The sequence below is a fragment of the Actinia tenebrosa genome, unplaced genomic scaffold (genome assembly GCF_029948245.1).
Source record: "Actinia tenebrosa isolate PJP-AT-01 unplaced genomic scaffold, QUT_ActTen_1.0 PGA_scaffold7__59_contigs__length_16204524, whole genome shotgun sequence".
NCBI lineage: Eukaryota > Metazoa > Cnidaria > Anthozoa > Actiniaria > Actiniidae > Actinia > Actinia tenebrosa.
In genome coordinates, this window is record NW_028292584.1 from 2,332,735 (window position 1) to 2,357,722 (window position 24,988).

Below are 24,988 nucleotides of genomic sequence, written 5' to 3' on the forward strand. Positions count from 1 at the left end.
AAGAAATATTTTAGTAGTCAACAATTTGTGTTAATATTCTTCTATAATCCTCAGGTACTTTAGGAATTTACATTTTACATCATTCAACATTTTACATCATTCAACATTCAACATACTATTCAACATCATTCATTGTTTATCTTTTAAATATTATTAAGATTCTTGGTTTGGGCTTCCTTTTTTAATGACCTGTCACATTTCACACAGGAACCCCAAATTGCTTATATTTCGTTATTGTCACATGACGATCACAACCGGCTTTGTTTTTCTCTTTATAAGCCTTATAGGAAACGCAAAAAATTGCGGAAATTAGTCAAACTCAAAGAGACAAAGATCTGGCTCTTCATCAAGGTACGTTTCAAACCTTAAGTGTTTTTTCTTGTTATTCTAAAAAGAAGTTCTATATTTTTCAAGATCTGTTTACAGTTGTGTCTTTATTTGATCTTGAACACAAAGGTTTGTTTGCTCAAATTTTGTCTGGCATTACCTCACTATTACCAAACCTAGCTAGCCTAAGACTATTATAGGTTAAGTAGCTGAGTGAAAGCCTATTCTAGTTTAAATTATAGCTAACTTTGTATTCAAAAAATGCATGTATACGATATTGAACACCCTGCGATTATGTATTAAACCATATGTATGTATCCCAAACTTAAATTCAACAGTTGTTTGTTGAATAATGTAGGATGACATTGATGTATTAAAGAAGCAACAGAAAAAAAAAACAGATATGGATAACTCTGAAAATTCCAACTGTGCTGTGATGAATGATGATGACCAGCTTGCTCCTCTGATAAGAGGCAATAGCTCAAGTGTTAGCACCAGTACTGGTACGTCAAGCACTAAGACCCCTCGCACTCATCTTCCTGGAAAACCATCCAAGATTCATGTGACTCTGTGTATCTTGATAACAGAGTTATGTGAAAGGTTAACATTCTATGGCATTACAGCTAATCTTGTGCCATTTTGTCATGACATGCTGAATTTGGCAACACCTTTACCATCCACGATAAATCTTGTTTTTCAAGGTAATAATAATTATTAATATTACAAGCAGTACTCTTCTAGTTTTACTCCCGGGGGGAGGAGGGGGGTCCTCTGCCAGAATTTGGGTAGGGGTGTTCCACTGGGATTCTGAAAGGGGTACCCTGTTTATAATTAAAAAAAACTCAAATTTGTAGACCCTGCTTATGTAAAGGATATAATTTATTGACATTGAGTTCCTGTTTCAATTATCATGTCATCTCGCGTATCGTTTTTTTACGACCATAATAACCAGTTTCGGTCAATACGAAAACTAGAATCCCTGAATATGACAGGAAACTCAGGAAGAAATTGGAACTTGAGTGAAATTGCATACCCTGTTTATGACAACAAGCTCGAAAAACCTTACTCAGTGGATCATCACCGTATAGTCCGTATATGGGAGTAGCCCCCCCTCCCCCCTGGGGTTTTACTAATTTTGTGGAATTCCTAATTGTGTTATAGAAAAAAATTCCCTTATGTATGTGAAATTCGAATTTTAAAGACCCCCTTACCTCCAGAAATTCCAATTTTCTCCATACAAACTCTGTAATTTTGTTCTTAAAGTGCGCTCCGATTGGTTAATCAGTGTTGAGATTTGGTTAGAAGAACATTTTGAATTTTTCTCAATTAAGGAAGATTTTTTAATGATTTTGCTATGGTATAAAAGCATTAGTCATTGATGTTAGCATGCTTCCATTGAGGTTTGGCTGCACTTTTGTCAGTTGCTTAAGTACTCAAGAAGCTAGAGTAGCACTCGACAAAGCCTCCTGCCACTCTTAGCCTCCTTTATGCATGGCAACCTCCACCATGCACCCAAAACTTGATAGCAGCACGCTAATCAATAACCAATCCTTAAATCTGTGTTAGTAATGCTCTATTCCTTACTTCTGTAGGTACATGTTATCTCATCCCAGTGGTTGGTGGTTTGCTTGCCGACTCTTATATGGGTCGTTTCAATGTGATATACAGCAGCTCTCTTATATATGTGGTTGGAACACTCTTACTAGCTACAGTGTCACTAACAGATGATTCTTATTCAAAACATTTTGGAGAATCTCAAGTTATGGGAAATATAGCAAGGCAGATCTATTTTGCCCTGGCATTATTCTTCCTGGCTTTGGGTACAGGTGGGATTAAAGCCAATGTCTCACCATTCGGTGCAGACCAGGTCCGAGAGGAGGGTCCAGGTGCCATCCAAAGATTCTTCAACTGGTTTTACTGGTTCATTAACATTGGCTCATTTGTTTCCTTCACCCTTGTTGTATGGATTCAACAAGAAGAAAGCTTCTTCTTGGGCTATACTATTACAGCTTGCTCGATGTTTCTTGGTGTCTTGACATTTCTTATTGGTCGTAATAGCTATATCGTACATCCCCCTGGTGGTAGTAATCTGGCTGATTCTTTTAAAGTCATTGGACTTGCAATAAAGAGGAAAATGAAAAATATCCCCAAAATAAAAGGGGAAAGTTGGTTAGATCTGGCAAAGGACAGCAGAGGAGGAAGATTCTCAGCCACACAGGTGGATGATGTCAAGTCCCTTCTAAGAATATTACCTGTTTTTGCAATGTTTGTAATTTATTGGACACTTTATTCACAGGTATTCCTTACATGTATATATGTTTTACAAATGCATAAGGTTTGCATTTTGATTTGTAAAGTATCAAGTACTGAGTAACTTGTACCTATATATGAACATGAAAATTCGTGGATGAAATACAGCACTGCATGGGTGATTGGTTATTACCTAAAGCTTGTGCAACAAATTGATAAGATTACTATAGCAACACACGTTATATTATTTTAATTACAATTCTGCAATGTTATGTTCTTGCAAACATCCCCTACCTTGAACATTGTTGCATGCCTAATGTATTCCCTGCTAGCAGAGTCTCTCCTCTTTATCTCCGCCAAAACAATAGGAAAATAGGCTCTGCTAGCAGGGAAGCCTATGTACTGTATACATAATACATTTAATTGAGGGCTTTTGGCATTAATTTACTGGAGAAAATTGGATATGTTTGAATAAAAAAGGTTTCACAACCCCCCCCCCCCCCCCCCACTTCATTTCTCCTGTATCCCTCTGTATTATATATTTTCTTACTATTTTTGGTTTACTTTAATTCAACAGATGCAGACTAGTTACCTCATCCAAGCTCAATACATGAAAATTAATTTGGGATTTAATTTCAATCTTCCTGCAGCATCTTTATCAATATTTGATATTTCAAGTGTACTACTTCTAATTCCATTTATGGACAAGGTCATCTACCCTCTACTACGCTACATTGGGATTAAATTCACTCCACTGAGGCGGATTGGTGTGGGGATGATTTTTGCTGCTGCCTCTGTTGCTGTAGCTGGCTTTGTTGAGATAAAAAGGAGGAATTGCTATGAAAATGGCGAATTCATCACGCAAAATCTCTTCAATAAGAATTTCAATGCTTCAAACATGACTGTATTTTATCAAGTACCACAATTTGTCCTAATTGGAACGAGTGAGGTTTTTACAAGCATAACAGGTAATAGAATCAATTAGACAATTATATCGAGTAGCACGCTAGTTTATGTGCTAACTGTTTTTATTTGCTATTACATTTATGCACCTCACTAAATGCTATAGTAATTTTTAGGGACTCCCCTCACTTTTATTAGAGGTTATTTTTATTTTCTTATTAGTTGAAATATACTAGCTGGGCTTTAAACTGCAGTTTTAAAAATTCTGCTAACTTGGAAATTTCAACTGTTGGTTATAAATAATGTTGTTTATACTGCCATCAGTCAAAACTATATTAAGGTGTAGTTAACTAATTTTATTATGGACTGCAACAGCAGCAGCAGCAAAAAAAAAAAAAAAAAAAAAGAAAAGAAATTGAGCATACAGCTTGCAACTATGGATTTGAATATCAAAAACTGCAGTCGCTTAGTTAGCTGTTATGAGGGGAGAAGTCTAATTCTGCAATCATTAAATAATGTAAATGAAAGGAATAAAAAAATTTCAATGATCAGTTATTTTTTTAAAATCAAAATGTAGACTAGTATGAAAAACAGAGCACTGCTTGGCCAATCAGAATGCACATTTTTCAATGGTCCACTAGTTTCTTAATATATATATTTTATTTCCACAGGCTTGGAATTTGCCTACTCCCAAGCTCCAAGATGCCTCCAAGGATTGGTAATGGGGATTTTCTTGGTCACCTCTGGTCTTGGGAACTTCTTATCCAGTGCACTAACAAACATTGTATACAGTATCGACAAGAAGTGGTACCCAGAAGACCCCAACAATGGGAACCTTGAGTATTATTTCTTTCTCTTATCAGGGTTAATGTTTGTCAATTTTTTGATTTTTATTCTTGTGGCCCTTAACTACAAATATGTTGACCACAGGAGAGCAAGGAAAAATGTCATTCCTCAAAATTGGGATAACTCTCAATCTAATTCAAAGTCTTTAGAAGCTTGAATAATACATTACCAAATTGTAGGATGAGCATTGTTGGATGTGAGGACTGCAGAATACTCTATAAATACGTGGGTGTATAGGTGGAGGAGGAGGTTTAATAGGTTGAAAATATTTAGTAGATTACGGTGCATAAACGTACCATGAAATGACTATAAGTTCAAAGCTGGATGCATGAAGTTGATATTGGCCCAATAGTCCCTTCCATGGTCTCTTTGCCGCCATTTGAATTACTACGGGGCCACCCCAGACTAAATTACAATGTGCACTTTGCAATAGACTGCCGTCAATCAAACATGTTGACGTCATTTACACCTGGTGAGTGTGGCTCACAATACTTGTTAAAACAATCGATAAGTTTTGGCCCCTTTTGAATCACTCACGCATGTAAATGATGTCAATGTGTTTGATTGATGGCAGCCTATTGCAAAGTGCACGTCGCGATTTTTGTCTGGGGTGGCCGAGTAGCAAATCAAATGGAGGTAATGGAAAAAAATGGTAAAAAGAATCAAGAATCATTTTTACTAATATTTTGCACTGCTCAACTTAATAATGATCATTCATTATTATTGATTTTCCATTTCTCAACAATTGATAATAATTTATAATTATCACTCTACAGATACTGTAGGTATCATGTGAAATGTAATTGATATTTTATTTCTTCTACTGACTATGGGAATTATGGTAGCACATATGAAATTTCCCCCTTTTTTAAAAACCTGTCATTTAGTGCATTACAGGAATTCAAAACAAGGCATGTCCAGCATATCTCAAAACTTATTATTTTCTCAATTCATCACCTCCCTAGATTCATTATATTTTGCTTAGATGTGGAAAGTGTCGAAATTTGGTACTAAAATAATGGAGTTTTATTAAGTACAACTTGCTTTCATTTAAAAATAGCTATTATTAATTACTATTTTATTAGTTTTGTTTTATTAGGTTGGTCACCACTGTTTTTATTGCAACGTGCTGATCAAGACAAAATAAACCAAATCCACTGGCGCAATGTTTTCCCATTTCAGACCACATGTCCATATGTTGTATCCATATTCATGTGTCTTCTCATGCGCAACCTAATAAACAAAGAAATTATACTCAAGGGAATGACATGTGCTGAAATGGGAAAACAGTGGATTTAGGTCTATTTAAAATATCATGTCAAAAGGTTGATGGGCAATGTGATGTTCCAGAATATAATAAATATATATGTATATACCCCACCCACGGAGGGAATTGGGAATTCTGAAGGGGAGGGGGTCAGAGGAAGAACAACAATACAGAGCGTGTATGGAAGAAAATTGGAGGTCCATGGGGTAGGGGGTCCTTTTACAAATTCCCACCATGGTGGGGGTATGGATATTTTCCTGAACTACACAATAGACTACCAACCCTTATACATTCCCACTGTACACACATTTAGTTTTATGTTGTCTAGCAATTTATTTGATTGATGGTGCATTGTAGTCAAGAGAAAATGAACTGTGTGTAGGAGAAGGAAACTATCATGATATTAAGACATCAGTTGATGCTATTTTCAGAATCATTCATTTTGGGTTTTTTCCGGCATGCCTGTACTACTGCCCTGAAATGACCATTTAAGTGATCAAAGCCTTGGGAAATTAATATAAAAAACAAGGAATTTCAAGTATATCAAACTGAAATTTTGCAAATGTGACTTCAACTTCACGTTTTTTATATATTAAATTTTGTTTTATCTTTCAACGTATACAGTAATTTCAGAACAGAGTTGAACTAAGAAAAACTGCAATATAAATGATCAGCCACAAATGATTCTAAAGACAGCATCAATGATTCTAAAAATAGCATTAATTGTTTTTAGAGTGAAGGCATTTAAGCCGTGAAATAAAAATTATTAGTCAACGTGTAATAGTAAAATAGACACAAAAGAAAATGGAATTAGGGTCTACTAATGTGTATTAGTCTAATATGTATTTCACGGGTTTAATGACTTCACTCTACCACAGGGAACCCGGCTATATTTTTTTTTGCTTCTTTTAGAAAATTAACTTTGCTCTTTGTGGGTTTCCTGTGTTGTGATCAGTTTCCTTTTACATAAGCTGTAATCAGATCTGCGCGCTGTAATCAGATCGGCGCTGTAAACTGACAGCCCGTTGGTGTTTTGTTTCTTATGGGTTGCCTGTGGTGTGTAACGCACTTTCTAGTAAACACTCAAAAGAGGAGAAGGGCTGCAACAAAGCAAGTGTCCGATTCTAAAACCCCTGTTTAAATTATTCATGAAGGTAATTTATTAAAAAAAAACCAACGAAATGTTTGCTCAATAAATTAACTTTGGGTCGGGATGTTTTATTTTGTTGAACTCGTAAAAGTAACGATCCTAAAAAGTGATATTTAAAAGCTAAGTTTTAGTTATATGTTCACCTCCAGTTGCTCGGACCGCTTAGCTTATGAAACAGGATGTATCTGGTGTACGTCCGATTTGAAACAAAAGAATTTGACAGCTTGTTGACAGAGAGATCTAAATTTCCATATAATTTCTGGACATTTCCGGTATCGTTCAATATTTCTCGCGAATTCTAAGCGTGTGCCGCAAATCTGATATTATTATTCTAAAAAAATTGGAAATAAACTGTTTCGTTTATTGACGAAATGTTACAAGCTACGGTTTCAGAACTAATTCTCTTCGCAAGTTATATACGAGTTGGTTGTAGGACAAAGGCGTTTTGAGCTCTTGTTGTTCATGTTCTGTTTCAGTTGTACTTGTGCGTTTCTTATCCAAAACAGTTCAGCTTTCTCGATCTCTTCAGAAGATAGAGGTTTTGTGGCATTCTTGAAACTAGGTTTGCTTTTTGGACTTGCGTCCTTTTGATACATAGCCAGTACTCTTGCTGTCACTCTCGGCAATCTGATGTAGGATGAGAATCGCTCGATGTTGATTCTTACTTCTAACGTATCTGATTGGATGTTTTGTGCCATCATAACAGGTTGAACTGTCTCTGGGAGAATTATGCTTGTGGGTTTCTGGGTTATTGGCCATTCACTTACTGGTAACTCCAAGAATTCTGGTCCCTTTTGCCAGGCACTGTCAACATCTAGTTCATCAGGTTTCTTGCCACGTGTTAACCAGTCTGCGATGTTCAGTTCTCCGTCAATCCAATACCAATCAGAGGGATTTGTCTTTTCCTGAATTTCATCTATGCGCGTGCCAGCGAACGTATTGAATCCGTATGATTCTTTCTGGACCATAGCTTGCACAATTTGCGAATCCACAAGATGGTAGAATTTCACAAAGTTGTATCTTGATTCTTTCTCTATGAAGACCTTTAGACGCTTGTTTAGAACTGCTCCACACAATTCAATTCTATCAATTGACATCTTCTTTACTGGGGTCAGGCGATTCTTCGACATGATTAGATTACTCTCAAACGTAATAAATAGTTACTCAACAAAACACAAAATTTGAATTCCCTTGTTTACAGGGTTTTACATTTTGAACATTTTCGAACAACATGACGCAGTCGAAACATGAAAATCATCAAGACTTCCTGCTGGTTGTACTAAAGTAGCTGGTCCGAGCAACTGGAGGTGATGATCATACGATAAAACTTGCTTTGTTGCAGCCCTTCTCTTCTTTTGAGTGTTTACTAGAGAGTGCGTTACCAACGGTTATTGATTTGAATTTAATTGGCTATCAGTTTACAGCGCCGATCTGATTACAGCGCGCAGATCTGATTACAGCTTATGTAAAAGGAAACTGATTACAACACAGGAAACCCACAAAGAGCAAAGTTAATTTTCTAAAAGAAGCAAAAAATATATAGCCGGGTTCCCTGTGACTCTACTAGTCAACATGTAATAGGCAAATAGATACAAAAGAAAACAATAGAATTAGGGTCTACTAATGTGTATTAGTCTAATATCTATTTCATGGGTTTAATGACTTCACTCTAATATAGCATCAATTATTCTGAAAATAAAAGTCTATCATGCTTTGCTGTTAATTACTGTATCACTATTAATACTAGTATAATTTTTTTCAAATAAAGTTCAGAGGATTTTCTGGGACGTATGTCTTTATAGTGAGTCTTATTAATTTTCTATAATTTACAAGACTATAACTTCTGAATTTAACCTTGTGATTAACAGATTATACTCCTGTTTTGTGGTCGCACAATATTATTTTGTAAATTACACTCCACTCAAATCTTCAATAATTGGATTTCATTATCATATTTACCATTATTAAATGCCTATCAGTGATATCCTAAGAGAAGAGAATTAATAAAAATAAAATAAGTACTGATAGTCATGATTTTAGCAAAGTTTCAGAGGCCTGGTAAATTTATAATCAGTGTCAACTGTGTCTGTCCAGTTACATTATTTATATCTACTACTAGATACCAAAAGAGAGAGACTGTTGTAAACCCAAACATAAATTTCCTGAGTCCCTTTCATGAAACACACTCTCTATCACACTAACATAAATTACCCGGCTTGCTTTAATTTAGCTGTACATCAACGCACTTAGCACATATATAAACTCTTAGCCTGAATGGGCCATAGGTCCAGGGGGCAACTCAAAACAAAGATGAGGGAAAATATTTCAATTGAAAATATTATCATTAAATATAGTTCTGTGCGATTGTCTTTCTTTTATAAGTAAAGGTGATTGATGTGCCATCTTAATTCAGGCTTTTTTTTCTTTTGTGGCGAGCTACCCCCTAGATGTCCCATAATGTCTTGCAATCCAAGATTGCTGCCATATTGTTGAAGTAGTCAATTGTCAAGTTCTCTTACCACACATCTACCCTGGATCATCTGAGGTTGTTTTTCTTCCCTTCTGTAGGGCTAAGTGGCAGATGATCTAGATTGGAACTGGTCAGGATTACCATGACGTGACAATGTATTGCAAAAATAACAGCTATAAAATAATCATGATTATGATAATGAAAAGAGTGGACCTGGCCACTTGGAACATCTCTTGATTAGTCCTTATGAGATACAGACTGAAGTGTAGCTTTTTTCCTCCATAGACCCTTACAGAGTACAGCTCAATTGGAGGACATAATAATAGATTTCCAATTCTCATGAGATTGAAATTGTTTTGTTCTGTCCTCCAAAGAGCTTCTTTGACATCAGATGCAAGGGGTCTAAAGGCCATTAAACCCAATATTCAACAGTGTTCCATTTTTATGTTCCACATTTTTGTGCCTGCTATGGCTGCAATATAAATTTTAAATTATGTTACCTTTTATTTCTGCAAAAGGCATTTAACTGCTATTAATCATTCTTCAAAACCTTTCATACTGTAGATGAAAATCTCCTTTCAGGGCATACTTTAACCTTTCCATAAATATTTGAAAACCTTTCTTTTTTTCATTCACTTTCTATAAAATTCTACATATTTTTTCCTGAAAGCAATAGAAAAATAAGTAATATTTTAATACTGTAGTTGAAAAAAAAAATGAAATCAATATATGAATTCTGAGGAGTACTTAGTCTCCTACGCAACCGCTATTAGTGTCGTCACGCCATGCTCACTCCCCTAATAGCGGCTGCTTACCTGAGCACAACATTCGATTCCCTTTGTCTGTGGTTAACCAATCAGGGATCGGTGTGACATTGATTTACCGCTCCATTCGAAGCAGGAGAATAATCAACATTCCCCGAAAACTAACTGAAGGTGAGGATAAATGTTATCTCTGTTCTCAATCTTGTCTGAAGAATAACAAGATTTTTTTTTCGTTTTTAACAAAAGTTCTGAGATATTTCAAGTCTTATCATATCTGCGATTGACGTGGATTTGAATAATTAATCGCAAATTTTGTTCGTTTGCATAACAACGCTTGCTACAAAGTCCTCTTAAAGTTTGATAATTGTGCTCGCGATCAGCTCTAGAGGGGCAGCAAAATCTCTTCAGTTAAAGAAATGTTCTGCAGTTCTACAGTTCTACAGTTAAGATAAGTATCAATAATAGTAGCTTGTTATGAGATTGATCAGGAGTGACACAACAACAAGTGTTCTTGCTCATTCGTAAGGTCATCAACACGGATGGTTAAAGCTTGAAATACGAGAGATTCTCCGAAGCCTGTCGGCAGATTTATAAACACATCTCTTTTCTCTTATACTATGAAACATGTAGCTACCCTCCAATAATTGTTAAAAGTCGTTATTTGAAATGTTGTGCTCCCTTTCTCCAAATACTCTCTCAAAGTGCGCAATTTTGTAGTGATAATGGCGCGAGTTAGTTCTCGATTTTGGGACTAGAGCTGTGATTGGTTAATTTGAAGGAATGGAATGTTGTGCTTGGGTAAGCAGCCGCTACTTAGGGGAGTGAGCGTTGCGTGATGAAACTAATAGCGGCAGCGTAGGAGACTAAGGAGTACTGTATAGTAGCTCATTTGAATGGATGAAAAGATCAAATGAATGAAATTAATAAATGCAAGGAAGACATATAAATGGAGAATAAAGTCAAAAGGAGCAAGGTTTAATAAAATGAAAAAAAGAATGCATGCATGGATGAAAGGAAGGAAGGATAGGAGGATGAGTAGATGTTGTGTGAGTAAATAAATGATTATTACTACTAGATGGATGACAGCTGACTTACATTGCTACTTTGCTGAGCTGTACCCTGTGGTTGTGAGGCAGCATTTACATTTGGCCTTGGAGCTGCAGCACCTACTTGTCCCCTGGTAACATTACCCACTGGTCTTGCCTGATGTTGTTGTTGTTGTTGTTGTTGTTGTCGTCGCTGCTCTTCTTCTTGTAGCTGCATTGCCAATTGCATACTTAAAATAAAAATCATACATGATTGAATGCAATTGGGATTTCAATTTCAACTTGAAATTTATATACTAGGTACTGTAAGATGGTTAATAGAATTTCTCCTATGATTATGCTTTGGAGGTATTTTGAAAGGTTTCTTGGTCAACCCCTCTCCCACCTTCAACTATGATAATGTATTAAAGTATTAGATGTGTGCAAGAAGTACTAATAAGGTTCTTACTCAGACCATTCTTGCGTTGTCATCCCAGTAGGGTGTGGTGGCTGTTGAACAGGAGGTGTAGAACTTTGCCTTGCTTCATCTCTGGATTGTTCTTCTTGAAGGGTTAGAGCAACAAGATAACTAAAATGGAAAACAGTCATGAATACAATTAATCAACCATTTATTCAGTCCAAGGCAGTTAGCAGTCAGTCAGCCTCTAAGTCAGACAGTCAGACAACCAACTATACAATCAATTTCCAGCCTTTCTTCATCGCCCCCCTCCCTGCAGGTAAAGCTCCTCCTTTTTTCTCCTTTCTTGTCAGGGAGAGGACGAAAAAGAAGCTTCTGCCCTGATCGGTTAAATTATTTAAACTAACTGCTGCCCATGATTGTGAATGAAAAAAATTTGAACATTTAATGCATGACAAATGAAGAGTCTGCTGTAAGATTTTAGAAACCACACTACTAATGAGCATATCCTTTTACAGTTATTATAACTGCTGACTATTAAATGACCCCACTATTTCTGATGCCATCAGTTGCCTAGTAACGCTCGCTCATGTACAACAGAAAAGGTCATGGTTTGGGGCAGAGTCTCGTTTCTCTTGCAAATGATGATCCAGCAAAAGAAAAAGACTCTGTCAGCAATGAAAGTCTCCCTCTACCCCCCCCCCCCTCCTCAAAAAAAACAACTTATTCAGTCTACACCTCACCGTACCCCCGTAGAGAGACCATAGGAAACCCTCATCACAAAGGAGAGAACACACCAAAAAACTCAACTCACAGGTACAGTAGGTCATCTGGGAATTGAATCCAGGTGTGAACTACAAAGTGGTAAGAGGCAGCATCATAGCAGCGCAAGCCACCCATTATGCCCATTAATTTGTCTCCTAAGTTGTTTTCAGAAGACCAGTTATCTTTCAACAAATTTTAGTCTTGAAAGTGTGGCTTCACCTTAGAAAAGAGATGTCATTGGCAAACAGCAGAGTGTACAGTTATATAACTTACTCTTGGTCTTCCTGAGTAATACCAGCTGTGGGTGGAGGTTGTTCGGCTATGTTAGGGGCTGCTGCAGGCACTACTGGCTGCGAAGTGGATAGGGTTTTGAAATTTGCATCCACAAAATAACCATCTCCCTCAACATTGGAAAGTGACTCCCACATGACTTTATCTTCAGTTAGGAAGCCCTGATCAGTTACTAGAAGAAACAACTCATCCTAAAGAGGAAAGAATAAAAATTAGTAGATAGAAGGGTGAAAAGTATCACTTCAGTCACAAAATTAATGTTTGGTAACATAGGATGTGATATTCAAGACAACTGTGTTGAACTTCATAGACTTTCCATTTTAGGACAAATGCCATTACTTTAATTGATAAGCTATTTTTTCCCCCTTAAATCATATTCAATGGAGGGATTCAAACAAACACAATGTTACATGTACTTTCAAGGTGTTCAAAGTGAGATAACATTAAACCTAAGCATGCAGAGCCCTATAGACCTCTTGACTTAAAACAACTTTGCAGAGAAATTGAATAAAGGCATTTGCTCCTGTAATATCATTTTATTTATTATATACTGTAGTTAGGATTATACACACATGTCACTTATTGGTTGAAAACTGTGCTTTATTAGTGAACAGAGTACTGCTAGATCCTGCGACCATCTTTCTTTTTGGGTAAATAAATTAAATTCCCAAAAAAATAGTATCTACGTATGATAAAACAAATTAAAACAGCTTTTAACGGCTTTTTATGGCTTATGCTTCTCCTTACACTTCTTTCATGCTTACACCACTTCCTGCGTGCTTTATTACTGAACGGAGCACAGAAAAAGCTGTTTTATTTGTTAGTAAAAGTTAACATGACTGTAGACTGTACAATCCTTGTAAGTCCTACTCACCTTATGTTTAAAGAGAGTGTTAAAGTGGTTGTTCCTGAAGAATACACATAGCTCCTCATCACCTACTTGAGCATTAAGCTCACATAACCCATGATAGGTAAGCTGAGTAGCAGTGTGATTAAGAAATGTCTCAGCAGCAATTCCTAGAAACATTAAGTTTTATAAATCTTATATTAATGGTTATTACTGTAAGTAGTAAGTTATACAACTTGAACAAAAGCATGCTACCTTTGTTTCCAAAAGTGCCATGAATTGTTAGTATTGAATGATAAGTGTATTTGTTAAATTTACTGTGTTTATATCTAGGCTTGAATGACCTTCACATGACAAATGTATTATGTGCAGAAAACTTCTTATTGTGATAACCCTACCTTCAGAGACTAACTCACTGTCTGCTCCATCCTGTTTACTGGCAATGATCTTCTCTACCAGCTGATTATAGCTGAGGCTGTTGATAGCTTTGACAGCTTCTACATTTTGAGGATCTACTAACCAGCCATGCATGAGTTTGATGTTCAGCAAGTCAAATACAACACACTCTGGAGTGAATTCAAAGTCTGTCACCCTGTAAAGTAACAGATGCCATATCTTAGCTATATTATGATGGGGAATGGCGGTGCAACTTTCTAGCAACCTCTTAAAAGATAGAGTCAGCAAAAATATTAACTAGTGTATGACTGCACAACCAAGGGCTGCACATACAGAAGACAAGTACGCAGACTTCCCACTCTTCTGATAATTGTGTAGTTCCAGAAATTATCCATACCCACCCCACAAAGGAATTTGGAATTTCCAAAGAGTGGGGAGGTCTGAGAAAGCACAAAAATTACAGAGTTTGTATGGAAGAAAATAGGAATTTCTGGGGGGGGGGGGGGGGGGGTTGTCTTGAAAGAATTCCTCTGTGATGGGGGTATGGATAATTTTTGGAACTAAACATAAGAAAAAAATCCGTCTTTTTACAGAGCACATCCTATTTTTCGTTGCCTTCACAGGTATAACCCTTGGGCCAAAAAAGGGCTGCCTTTGCAATTACATTATGGAAATGATTAGACCTGCATGTGGCTCAGATGACTATTCTTAGTAATGGCTGTCCCATCCCCAACAAGATGATTTAAAAGAGAGCACTTGTTCATCAGTTGAATTACTGTCAAGAGTCATCCTCTATAGACAGAGTCAATAGATTGATTGATTTATAATTAATTTTCCCAACCAAATACAAAATTCCCTAAAAAATTCATGATCTTGCAAAATTTCTAGACTAAATTTTCTGTAACTTCCACATAAGATCACTACTTGCAACCACCTCACCAAGAATTTATCACATGAATACTTTTTTACACAATTCGTTGCTGACTTTCGTATAATGCTTATGCATTCTACAATTTTTCTCATGTTGATTACACAGTTTTTTAAACTTTCATTACTTTGCTGCTACAGGGAAAGCTGCAATATACATATTAGCAAACTGTATCAGTGAGCAGGTCTACCACATTTACCTGTACAGCAAAAAACAAAGGGATAAAGAATGAAAATGAATAAAAATGTGCTCTTCACCCTGTAAACTTGACATTTACATCTAGTCCTGTCTGTAGCTTGGACATAATTCCAATGGCATCATGCATATTCTGCTCATAATTCAACTGAGCTCCTTCTGGTAGTGTCTATTATGTAAATCAAACCAAAACAAAGTTAAGCCTGACAATGACTGTGAAAAGCTTGTCAGCATGAATAAGCTCATGATGCGATAGAGCAAGGTATATGCCAGTACAAGATCAAATTGTGCTAGATTTTTCTCCATCTAACTGATACCCAAAACATTGTGAACATGGACAAACAACGTCCTAAACTAAATCACTGCACATACATATGACACCAAGCTTTCCCACCACAGTCATGTGAAAACTGCTCTAATTATGCAAAAGTAAGTAAAGATGTCCATACTGTAGTTGGGTTTTCATTTTAGTTTTGAAATCATAGGGGAAAATTATGAACTGCCAGAGAGTCCTGCAGACCAAGTGAACATTTATAAATAACTAAGCTTTGATGGTATAGTTTAAGGCAGAGAAGTCTGCTCAGTTAACAGGGCACCCATTTTCAAATCCTGACCCTCAATGAAACTTGATAAAGTAAATCCACACCGGCAAGGTTCTCCAGGGGCAGATCCGGGGGTGGTGATCAAAGTGGGTGGCTAGTCACCACCCCCCCCCCCCCCCCCGTTTTGCTGAAACTTCTCAGTTTTATCATTAGTAAGCCACCCCCTTTTCCTCACATTCCTGGTAAAACCTTTGTTACAGTCACCCCCCCTTTTAAAATTCCTAGATCCGTCCCTGAACCCTCCACATAAAAGAAATAAGCTTAGTTCTTACGTACCTCAGGTGCTTGTATGAAGATACAATCACCAAGATACTCCATCAATTGATTGGCACTAATGATTTCCTGCATAGATGGAATGCTGATCTTTCTTTGCAGGACTAAAGCATTCATTATAGCTATCAATGGACATGGGCCATTTTCGTTTTGAGTAATAATTGGAGTATTAAGACCCTTCCATTTCATCCACTTTATATGGTACAGAGACTGTATTTTTTCTGGTTCAGTTGACGTTGAAGGGCTCTCTTTTTGTCCCACTTGCGTTTCATCTACTGATAATTCATTTTCTTCACTATTTGGTCGAATATCCTCAATAATTGAAGACTCTTCTTCTCTATTTGTATTTTCATCCTTTATAGCCAGAGAACCAACATCGGAAATTCCTTCAGAAGTTATATTTTGTTCTTGTTTAACTAAGTTCGATTCTTCATTAGAACTTTTGTTTTCAGGAGAAGATTCGACAGCATCTTCTTTGCAAATGGGTTTGGTTCCAGCGTCTTCCTCAGTCGAGCTGCATGCAACATTGTTATTATGCTCACTTCGTGACGAGCTCTGTTCTTCTTCTGTACGTTCTAAATCTGCAGAAACTGTCTCTTCTATACCCTCTTTCTCTAGTACTTTCACTCCACCGTCACCAGCATCGTCAGAATTTGAAGAGTGATTCACATTTTCGACAACGACAGTCTCTTCCTCGGCTTCTCTTGGCGACACATCAGCCATTTTTACCCCAATAATTAAATATTTTCGACGCCTTAACGAATTTTCTTAGCCACGAATTGAATAACAAACGAGTGTCCTAGCAAAGAAAAGGAGCTCTTTAAAAGCACACAGACGAATTAAACTCCAAGAAAATGTTCATTCTGCAAGTAAGTAAAAGAAAAATATGCTGAGCTGATCCAAAAATCACGCACCACATCCGCCTAACGTCACAGTCCTATTTTTCTTTTAAAAAAACCCTTACCTGCTACTACATGTCTCAAATTCTTGCCTAAATTGTCTTTTGATGTCAAAGCTGCTGTAAGGTTTGTGTAATTCTATTTTTTCAGCTTGAATATGTTGATAAGGTTCCTTTGAATGCGCTCCTTCACTCAGCCGAGTGTTACTGGTCTGGATTATTTAAGAAATGACCACAAGTTTTCCTAATGACGTAATTTAAGAATGTATTTTTATGCAGCCACGGTCATAGCGAAAACACCGACTTATAGAATCAGCGTAATAAGACATGAATAATTCAGCTTTTATAAGAGGTAGGAAAGGTCGAAAATCTACATATCTGTCCTTTTGTCCGCCATGTTGAATAACAAGTGAGAATTAGAATCCCCACAATGCATTGCATAAACAGATCTTTTTCGATTCCGCGCTATCAAACAACAATTTTTTTGCCAAAAAAATGAATTATGTGAGCTCAAAAATAGCCTTTTGTTAAATGGTTTGATACATTTTGCACTTTAACTTGCGGTCTAGAAAAAGATAATGAACGTTTATTCAGGTTTCAAGGACAGTATATTTTTGGAGGCTCAATATCTTTGAAGTAAGAAATATGTTATGCATGTTTAATTTTTTGGTTTTTAATCCTTTAAATTTAGGGATTTTATTTATTTATTTACTCTTTCTCAAAAATTGCCAGAGGTAATAGTGTAGGACAATACTATCCCTACCGAGAGGGGGAAGAGTCGCATATTTGCTCATTTCAAGATGGCGGCAGGAGATCATGAATATTTATCATTTGGCACTAACTTATCTCCAAGGAAGCAGAATAAACGGAACCAATGAATTTTATTGGTTCAGAATCAAAAGTCGAAATTTATTAAGCTGGGGTTGCCAATAATTGCAAAAATTACACCGTCCTTTATAAAGGAAATCGTATATTAGTCTGATTGAACAAGACAAAACTGCAAAAGTCACGAAAGAAAGATAAAATAAAGTGCTTCGACTGACGTAAATCTATCAAGACTTGTAAACAATGGCAAATGTAGCTCAACTCTTTACCTAAGCAACCTTGGAATGCCGAAGTTAATAATGGAAGGAAAAAGATTATTTTGGCTCTCGATTTCCTGGCGTTTCTAGGAGATAAAGAACGCGAGAAAAGAGGTGGCACACTACTGTCAAAAGAGCGTAAAAAGAACCACATCGAAATAGCCATGAAAAGCAACAGTCTTCGGTATTTATTTTCAACCCTCGTCTTTGTCTCTCTATTAATCACCCCGACGAAACTCGAGCCAAACCACGGCACTCAGATCTTCTCTGGTAACCAATACTGGAATACTCGCTACCCAAGCCTTGCACATCCATCTGACTGGGAAGGATTTTGGAACGCGCAAACAGATGGGCGCAAAATTTACGAAAGAAGTAACAGTTACACACAGAGTGTTCAATGCACGGGATGTTCTTGTAATAATGCCAAAGGAATACTAGAGTGCAATGGTTATACAGGGAGTACTTTGTAAGTATGATTGGGTGAATTGTTAGTGTTTTTTTTAGCGATATGAGCTTAAAGCTTTATATTAGATTTAAGAGTTTTATAAGCTTAATTTTAAAATACTCCTCGATACTAACAGGTGAGTCGAATATAATTTTTAAATAAATACATTATGTATTCGTTTGCAATAGTTTAACAGGGACGGCATAACCAGGGGGCTAGCCCCCCTCCCACTCTCCCACCCTCCCCACCACCCCTTCCCCCCACTTACAAGAATGGCATACAGTGGAACCCCGTTAATCCCGCCACCGAAGGGACATTCAAAAGTGGCCATTTTAACGGGGTGGCCGTATTAAGCGGGCTGTCAAAAATATGTTAAAAATGTGTTTTATTAATCAGTACGAAACTACTAAACAAATTAAGTGCAATAATGCATATTGTATTTTTAAATAATGTTTCTAAAACTTCTGATGCTATTGGAGCTCAGTTACAACTCAACTTCAGTTGTACTTTAAAACTTTAAATTATACAGTAGTACAGGACTGTAGATATAACAGTAGAACAGAGAAAACTGAGTACAGTAACAACTACTTTTTAAAATAGGCAGTGACTTTGCTCTGTACAGACGAATGAAGCTTCCTTTCAAGCCATACTGACTCGAGGCTTGATATCACACCAGACAGGATCAGTATCGGCATGGCTCGTTTTAATACTGTACTGCTATAAAATAGATGCGGACATACTTTAGCGCATCGCGCTGTACGTGTTTCTCTGTTTGAAGTTGTGGTGTTGATTCTGATTCTATAAAAAGCATTACTGTAGAATGTTAACCGAATGAATAAAAGAATCACAGATTTTGCAGCAATAACTTTACGGTATTTACATTAAAATCTAAACTGTAACCTATTTGTCCTGGCCGTAATATGGGGTCAAAAAGTATGGAAGTTTGTCAATCAGCCACAAAAAAAGTGGCTGTTGGCCGTATTAAGCAGTTACATTTTACAGTAAATGTATGGGCATTTCGTCGGGACCCAAAAGAGCTGACCACAATATCGGGGTGGCTGTATTAAGTGGGTGGCCGTAAGGCAGGGTTCCATTGTATCTTCTTTTCTTAGTTTGAGTTCTGTTATAAAGAAAAACAGAGATTTGCCCACCGCACTTTAAAAAGTGCTCGTAGCCTTCCCCAACTATTAAAGTGTGCCCTTGGCTAATGAATGCCTAGCTAGCTTGACCATCTGAAGCCCATCCCCTCTAGCCTTCATTCCAGAGGAAAAGTTGCGGGCCCCAGCCTCTCCAGTCCCTGGGTCCTGATGTTGTGAATCTGAATATTCTTTTACTTTGGAAGGTAGGTAGGACTAGTCTTGAAACTTGTGAACAGTGCAGTTGTCTTTAAGTCTGGATAACCGTATATCAATGATCCTCTAATAAGTCCCTCATCCTCCCCCTTCTTATAAGCTCCCAGTCCAAGAGGGGGGTCATTAAAGGAAATTTGGTATGTATATTGATATATCTACCAGGTGTTATAAATTATATATTTTTAGTGCACTTTAACTCTACCTGATCTTGTCTATTTATTCTTTATAAGGATTCTCAAGAACAAGAACATACCCGTAATAGATGAGCTTCCTGTTTCCTTGGTTACCATGTAAGTTACTGTATTGATTCATCTGCTTTTTTGGTTTTCTCTTATACTCTCGATCTTGTGTGAAGTTCCATATCCTTGTCACAATCTTTGTCTAACATCTTCATTTAATAAGAACATTAAATTAATTAACTATTATTAAAGTGAGTATTACAAACACTTTTCATTCAAGTGCAATTACTGAGTGGACTGTGAAGCACCGGTATTGCATGTTTATTTTTTTTGCTGATGTCAGAGTGAGAACATTTTTCCCTTTCCTTTTTGAGGCTCACATCATTGGTTTGAGTACAAGTAACAATTTATTAAACTGCTAGTTGTGTATTACAGCCAGATAATTCTACTCCTGAAGCTGTATTTTTTCTTGCCCCTGTGGAGATCATACAGCTGTAGAAAAAAATGGCTTCTTTCACTTATAAAATTATCTGGCTAATACCCTTAACTAGCAGTGTAATAACCTCTAATAATGAATTATTATAATAAATAATAATAAATAACCTCTATGCACAAATTTAATGGAAAGCATGGTTTGCATCTAGTCTTGAAAGTGCTTGCTCACCTCTTACCATTGCATTACCTATGTTTGATTTCCAAATTTGAATGTCATATGAGTTGAGTTGCTTGTTGGTTCTCTTGCTTTACTTCAAGGGTTTTCTCCTCCTTCTCTGGTTTCCTTAAATGTGCAAAAATCAAATTCTAGAATTTCAATTAAAATTTAACTGTTAAAAGCCATGCAGTGGAGATGCAATTGCTAAATCCACATATATACATATACATTTTTTTCAAATTATGCCAGCATTATTTTGTAAAATACGTAGTTACAGTATTTTAATTATACAGCTTCTCATTAATCCCATATAGGTAACTGTCCAATTATTTTCTTAGTTGGACAGGTCTTGTTGATATGGGATTAATTAGGTAGCTACATAATTATATAATAGGTAATGGGATTTCATGGCTCCCCAATCAAGAAATAATCAGACTCAAAAAATTCCTCTGACTGCCAAATTGGACTCAGCCTACGGCCTCATCCAATTTTGTTAGTCCTCGGAATTTTCCTCGTCCAATTATTTCTTAATTGGACAGCATGGAGTCCTATTACATATACTAATTATTTAATCTTTTATTGTAATATGTTTAGGAGTATACATTCCAGTAGTTTAACTACCCTTGGTGAGACTGTCTTCCACAACTTAACTTTACTTAAGAGTCTGTAAGTATTGGTACTCTCTTCGTTGACTATATTTACCATGGTGAGAAAGCCTCCATGGTGCCACATGCATTGTAGCCTACATGTAGCTTTGGTACAAACACCTTTTATTCATCATGCCATGTACTGTAGAGTTGTGTTCCTATCAAATCTTGACTACATTATGCATGCATCATACAGTATCTATTGAACTAGGCCATAGACTAGGCCTATAAAACAGTCAATTAAAAAGTACCATTCATGACAAAAATGCAAAAAAGAGTCCATGAAATCTACAGTCCTCTGATTTTGACTTTTTTTACTGTGAGAAGTACAGTATTGGCATCTTGTGGGTTCCAAAATATAGTCTAACATTGAAGCTGAAAACAAAATAATAGGTGCGAAGTATTTTATTAATTACTGTGTGGACACTCAAACCAAGGTTTTTTTAACATTTTTCGAATTATCCAATCAGAAGTTAGATTCCTACCTACAGTATGTTTCAACATTTTTTTTGTGCGATTCCACAGTCTGTTGTGTTGTTGTTGCCATTAAAGTTGAAAAAAAATTATTTTCCAACATCTACTTGGTCAATGAACACTATTTTAATTTGTTTTTACTTCTGTAAATTATTGCAGAATTTGTTACAGTTTTGCATACTACAGCTGTACCACGTACCAGTCTAACTTACACTGTTTTATGCTAATTTTGTTTTCTTTTTTTTAACTAGCACTATTTTGAACAATTTAGTAATAAGTGTTTCACAGAATATATTGTTTGGACTCTAATATTGTCTGATTACTTTATGGCAGATCAATAACACACAATCCTCTAAAGGATTTTCCTGATCTTTCCAAGAATTCTGCCCTACAAAAGCTGTAAGTCCTGTTTTGTAAATTTTCTACTGAACATTGAAATTTGATGATCATATTAATTTTAAATAAGTTATAATATTCCCAACTTTTCCTATCAATATATTACTCAACGTTTTGCATTAAAGTCAGTTCTAGTTATGCTAATCCATTTCATTGGTCCTTTTGATGTGGTCAAATAATGAATTGGGGACGACTGTTAATATTAGTTAGAGTAAAAACTGTAACTGACCCTGTACTACAGAGCACTTGGCAAATATAGACTTTTTAAAAGGAAGGGGGGCATCACTGATCACTAAGGATGAAAAACAATTTTAATCCTTTTTGGTATTAAAAAAAAATAAATAAATAAATAAATAAAAAATGAATTTTTTTAAAAAATCAGATAACCAAAGAAAATAAGATAATTTAGATTGCAGCTTAGTCTGTGCTTCAATATAAAATTTTAATGTCCTTCACTCAAGCTTAAGAAAAGTAGGGGCATAGATCTCCCTTACCACTCCCTATAAATTAGATCTGCCACACACATAATTATTTTATAAATTGTATTTTTTTAACAATCACTGTTTTTATTGCTTATATCATTTTTGCAGCTATACCTATTTTTTATTAAAACTTTTCTTGTTAAATGTGCCTTAAAGATGTGACAGGCATCTAATTTTGAGTTCCAGCTTAATAGGAACAAGAAAACCTGATGGCATGGTTAATGAACTTTACCAAGTTTTGATTATTTTTACATAATCATATGCACCCATTTCCTTCCCTGCTGGATGTGTTAACTAATGAGACATTTACTAGCTGTTAATTTATTGCGTGTTTTAGTGACTTGTATAATAACAAGATAAAACTGTGGAATCACAACTATACTGCACTACCATCATCCTTGGAAAGAATGTAAGCTTGCCAAAGTATATCTACATATTATCTTTATTTTATTACATTAGTGCTGACAATAGAATGATTGTCACAGATTATATTGACTCCGGGGGGGGGGGGGGGGGGGGTACTCCCCTATATTATCCACTATACATGCACGTGCTGCCTAACAGGGTATGGTTTTCAGTGATTCTACTCTGGAACAGGGTATATAAAATCGTGCTCGCTCTGGGACAGGGTATATGAAGTCACGCTCTCTCCTCTTTGGAACAGGCTATGTATTTTTGCACTAGCGGAAAAGCTTATGGTTTTCAGCTATCTTGCTCTGGAACAGGGTATGAATTTCAGCAATTTTACTCTGAAACAGGGTCAGGGTTCTGAGGGCTCAGCGGCCCATCCCTACCCTAAACGGGTAAGAGTACCCCCCCCCCCCCCCCAGGATATTGACATAATAATCATTTTATGAAATGAGGGTTCAATATTATATATTTAATGAATAGTCAGCAGCTTGCAATTTCCAGCCAGAATTGACATTTAACCAACCACACATCTCTGATAACGTGTTCAATGATCACATGTCTGGATTTTGTCAGCTGCCATGATAAGTTTTATTTTTGACCCTGCTGTAATGTGCATATTTAGAAATATTTAACTTTCAAAATATGTTATGTATTAATCTTATCAAATGGTTTTTTTCAGTATTTTGATTAAGAATGAGATTGACTGGATCCCAGATAACTGGTTTAAACTGCCAAACCTGAAATATATGTAAGTCTATGAATTGAAAACTATAAAATAACTCAAATACAGAATCCCATTCTTGAGGCAAGCCTCATCATGCATGGTATCAATATTTTTTATTTTTAGTGCTTTGAGCTATAACAAGCTTAAAACTTTCCCTGGACATGCATTCATCAACTGTGGACAACTGAAATATCTGTAAGTGACTAATAAAATTGATTCCTTGGTGAAATTTATTTGAAGTGATTTTTTGTTACCTGCAGCACGTTTTTTGAAGTCAGAATACATTCCAGCTGATTGTGCATTATTCATTATATTGAGGACACTCTGCATTATCTATCATGATTATGAATATTATATTAAATACTGTAATTCTAAATCTTGCGTTCTGATTAGTTGGGAGCGCCTGCTTTGTAAGAGCACATGTATTTTTTTGAAAGAAATAAAAAAAATTCTTGCTGTGCTGAACGTGTGGAGTTGGGGAGCTCTTGGGGATTGGCAGAACACTCGACAAGTGTTGAGAAGCACTCCACTATGGATGGTACTTCTCCTAACACTTCTCTCAACTCCTGCGGGCTTTATAACTGCACACAGCATGCAGTGCACCAGCATTTTCTATTTCTTCAACAGTGTATAGATACTATATAAAGATGAAATCAATTTATTAAAATGTTTACTATATTTTTGTGTTTGTGCTTGTGTTTGTGAAGGTCAGTTGACCACAACCAAATAGAAAAGATTTCATATCCAAACCTGGAACCTTTCTTTGGAAATAATTCACAGCTGGTTCACCTGTAAGTATGTGATATATAGTGGAGGAATAAGCAATTTAGATGACATATAAATGGCAGTTGGAACCAAACTTTGGTTTAAAACAAGTATGTAACTAGAGAGGATCGACATGCTCACATTATGAGCCATTAGCTATTTGCATGATAAAAAAGATGCAGCTTTACTATTGACTTAGTTCAATAAAAAATATTATCTAAACATAAATGCATGGAACTTGAATGATTGAGCTGAAATTCATTCTTTTTTTTTGTGTGTGTTACTTTTAGGAATGCAAGTAATAATGTTATAACATCAATTGCTGGAGAAGCCCTCCTTAACTTTATCCATCTAAAAGTTTTGTAAGTATGCAGTTTAAAAGGACAACTTGCATTTACAAATTGCATATTAGTTACCCTCTGCACCTGAGCAGTTGTCTCAAAATGAAAACTCCACATACGTAAAAAGTGTGCCTGGATTTCAGTATTAGAGAGTGAGGTTTCAGCTCCTAAAGTTGACCATTATATTGTATTGTAACAAGGGTCAGCTATGCAGGGGCAGATCCAGTGGGTGGTAAAAGCTAGTCACCCTCCCCTTTTGCTCAAATTTCTCAGTATAAGGTTAGTAACAGTTACCCCTTTTCCTCACATTCCTGGTAAAACCTTTGTACGATCATGTAATAGTCACCCTCTTCTAAAATACCTGGATCCACCCCTGCTATAAGGGATTATGCAGCAATGAATGATCCATTACCTGTGGTCAGG

General features: G+C 36.3%; 5 protein-coding genes across 7 annotated transcripts in view; 2 read left to right on the plus strand and 3 right to left on the minus strand.

The window, feature by feature from the left end:
* Positions 1–24,988, minus strand: part of LOC116299709 (delta-actitoxin-Amc2a-like) — a 117,184-nt gene that overhangs the window by 50,666 nt on the left and 41,530 nt on the right. The gene's annotated exons all lie outside the window — the stretch shown is intronic.
* Positions 247–6,775, plus strand: LOC116299702 (solute carrier family 15 member 4). 2 transcript variants are annotated; one of them, XM_031708420.2, is made up of 5 exons: positions 247–351; positions 666–1,028; positions 1,920–2,623; positions 3,155–3,545; positions 4,152–6,775. In XM_031708420.2, the coding sequence occupies exons 2-5, from the start codon at positions 731–733 to the stop codon at positions 4,481–4,483; spliced, it is 1,725 nt and encodes a 574-aa protein (XP_031564280.1). In that variant the 5' UTR covers positions 247–351; positions 666–730; the 3' UTR covers positions 4,484–6,775. The 2 variants fall into 2 exon arrangements, with proteins under 2 accessions (XP_031564280.1, XP_031564279.1); XM_031708419.2 differs by having other exon boundaries at positions 254–351; positions 686–1,028.
* Positions 5,120–9,376, minus strand: LOC148905329 (uncharacterized). Its single transcript, XM_089039951.1, has 2 exons — positions 9,263–9,376; positions 5,120–8,729 (listed from the first exon to the last, which is right to left on the minus strand). The coding sequence occupies exon 2, from the start codon at positions 7,871–7,873 to the stop codon at positions 7,139–7,141; it is 735 nt and encodes a 244-aa protein (XP_088896077.1). The 5' UTR covers positions 7,874–8,729; positions 9,263–9,376; the 3' UTR covers positions 5,120–7,138.
* On the minus strand, positions 9,734–17,004 carry LOC116299703 (ubiquitin carboxyl-terminal hydrolase MINDY-1). Of its 2 annotated transcripts, none has more exons than XM_031708421.2 (9): positions 16,682–17,004; positions 15,721–16,516; positions 14,905–15,011; positions 13,722–13,915; positions 13,351–13,493; positions 12,459–12,667; positions 11,472–11,591; positions 11,073–11,253; positions 9,734–9,876 (listed from the first exon to the last, which is right to left on the minus strand). In XM_031708421.2, exons 2-9 carry the CDS (start codon positions 16,438–16,440, stop codon positions 9,853–9,855), a joined length of 1,698 nt encoding a protein of 565 aa, XP_031564281.1. In that variant the 5' UTR covers positions 16,441–16,516; positions 16,682–17,004; the 3' UTR covers positions 9,734–9,852. The 2 variants fall into 2 exon arrangements, with proteins under 2 accessions (XP_031564281.1, XP_088896076.1); XM_089039950.1 differs by having other exon boundaries at positions 15,721–16,580.
* The window catches only part of LOC116299704 (uncharacterized), a 46,407-nt gene continuing 38,826 nt past the window's right edge, over positions 17,408–24,988 (plus strand). The window contains exons 1-9 of the mRNA XM_031708422.2: positions 17,408–18,163; positions 19,725–19,784; positions 20,920–20,991; positions 21,780–21,845; positions 22,662–22,733; positions 23,415–23,483; positions 23,583–23,654; positions 24,167–24,250; positions 24,515–24,586. Coding sequence (XP_031564282.1) covers positions 17,862–18,163; positions 19,725–19,784; positions 20,920–20,991; positions 21,780–21,845; positions 22,662–22,733; positions 23,415–23,483; positions 23,583–23,654; positions 24,167–24,250; positions 24,515–24,586 — 869 coding nt within the window. The 5' untranslated portion in view covers positions 17,408–17,861. The remainder of the gene's footprint in view (positions 18,164–19,724; positions 19,785–20,919; positions 20,992–21,779; positions 21,846–22,661; positions 22,734–23,414; positions 23,484–23,582; positions 23,655–24,166; positions 24,251–24,514; positions 24,587–24,988) is intronic.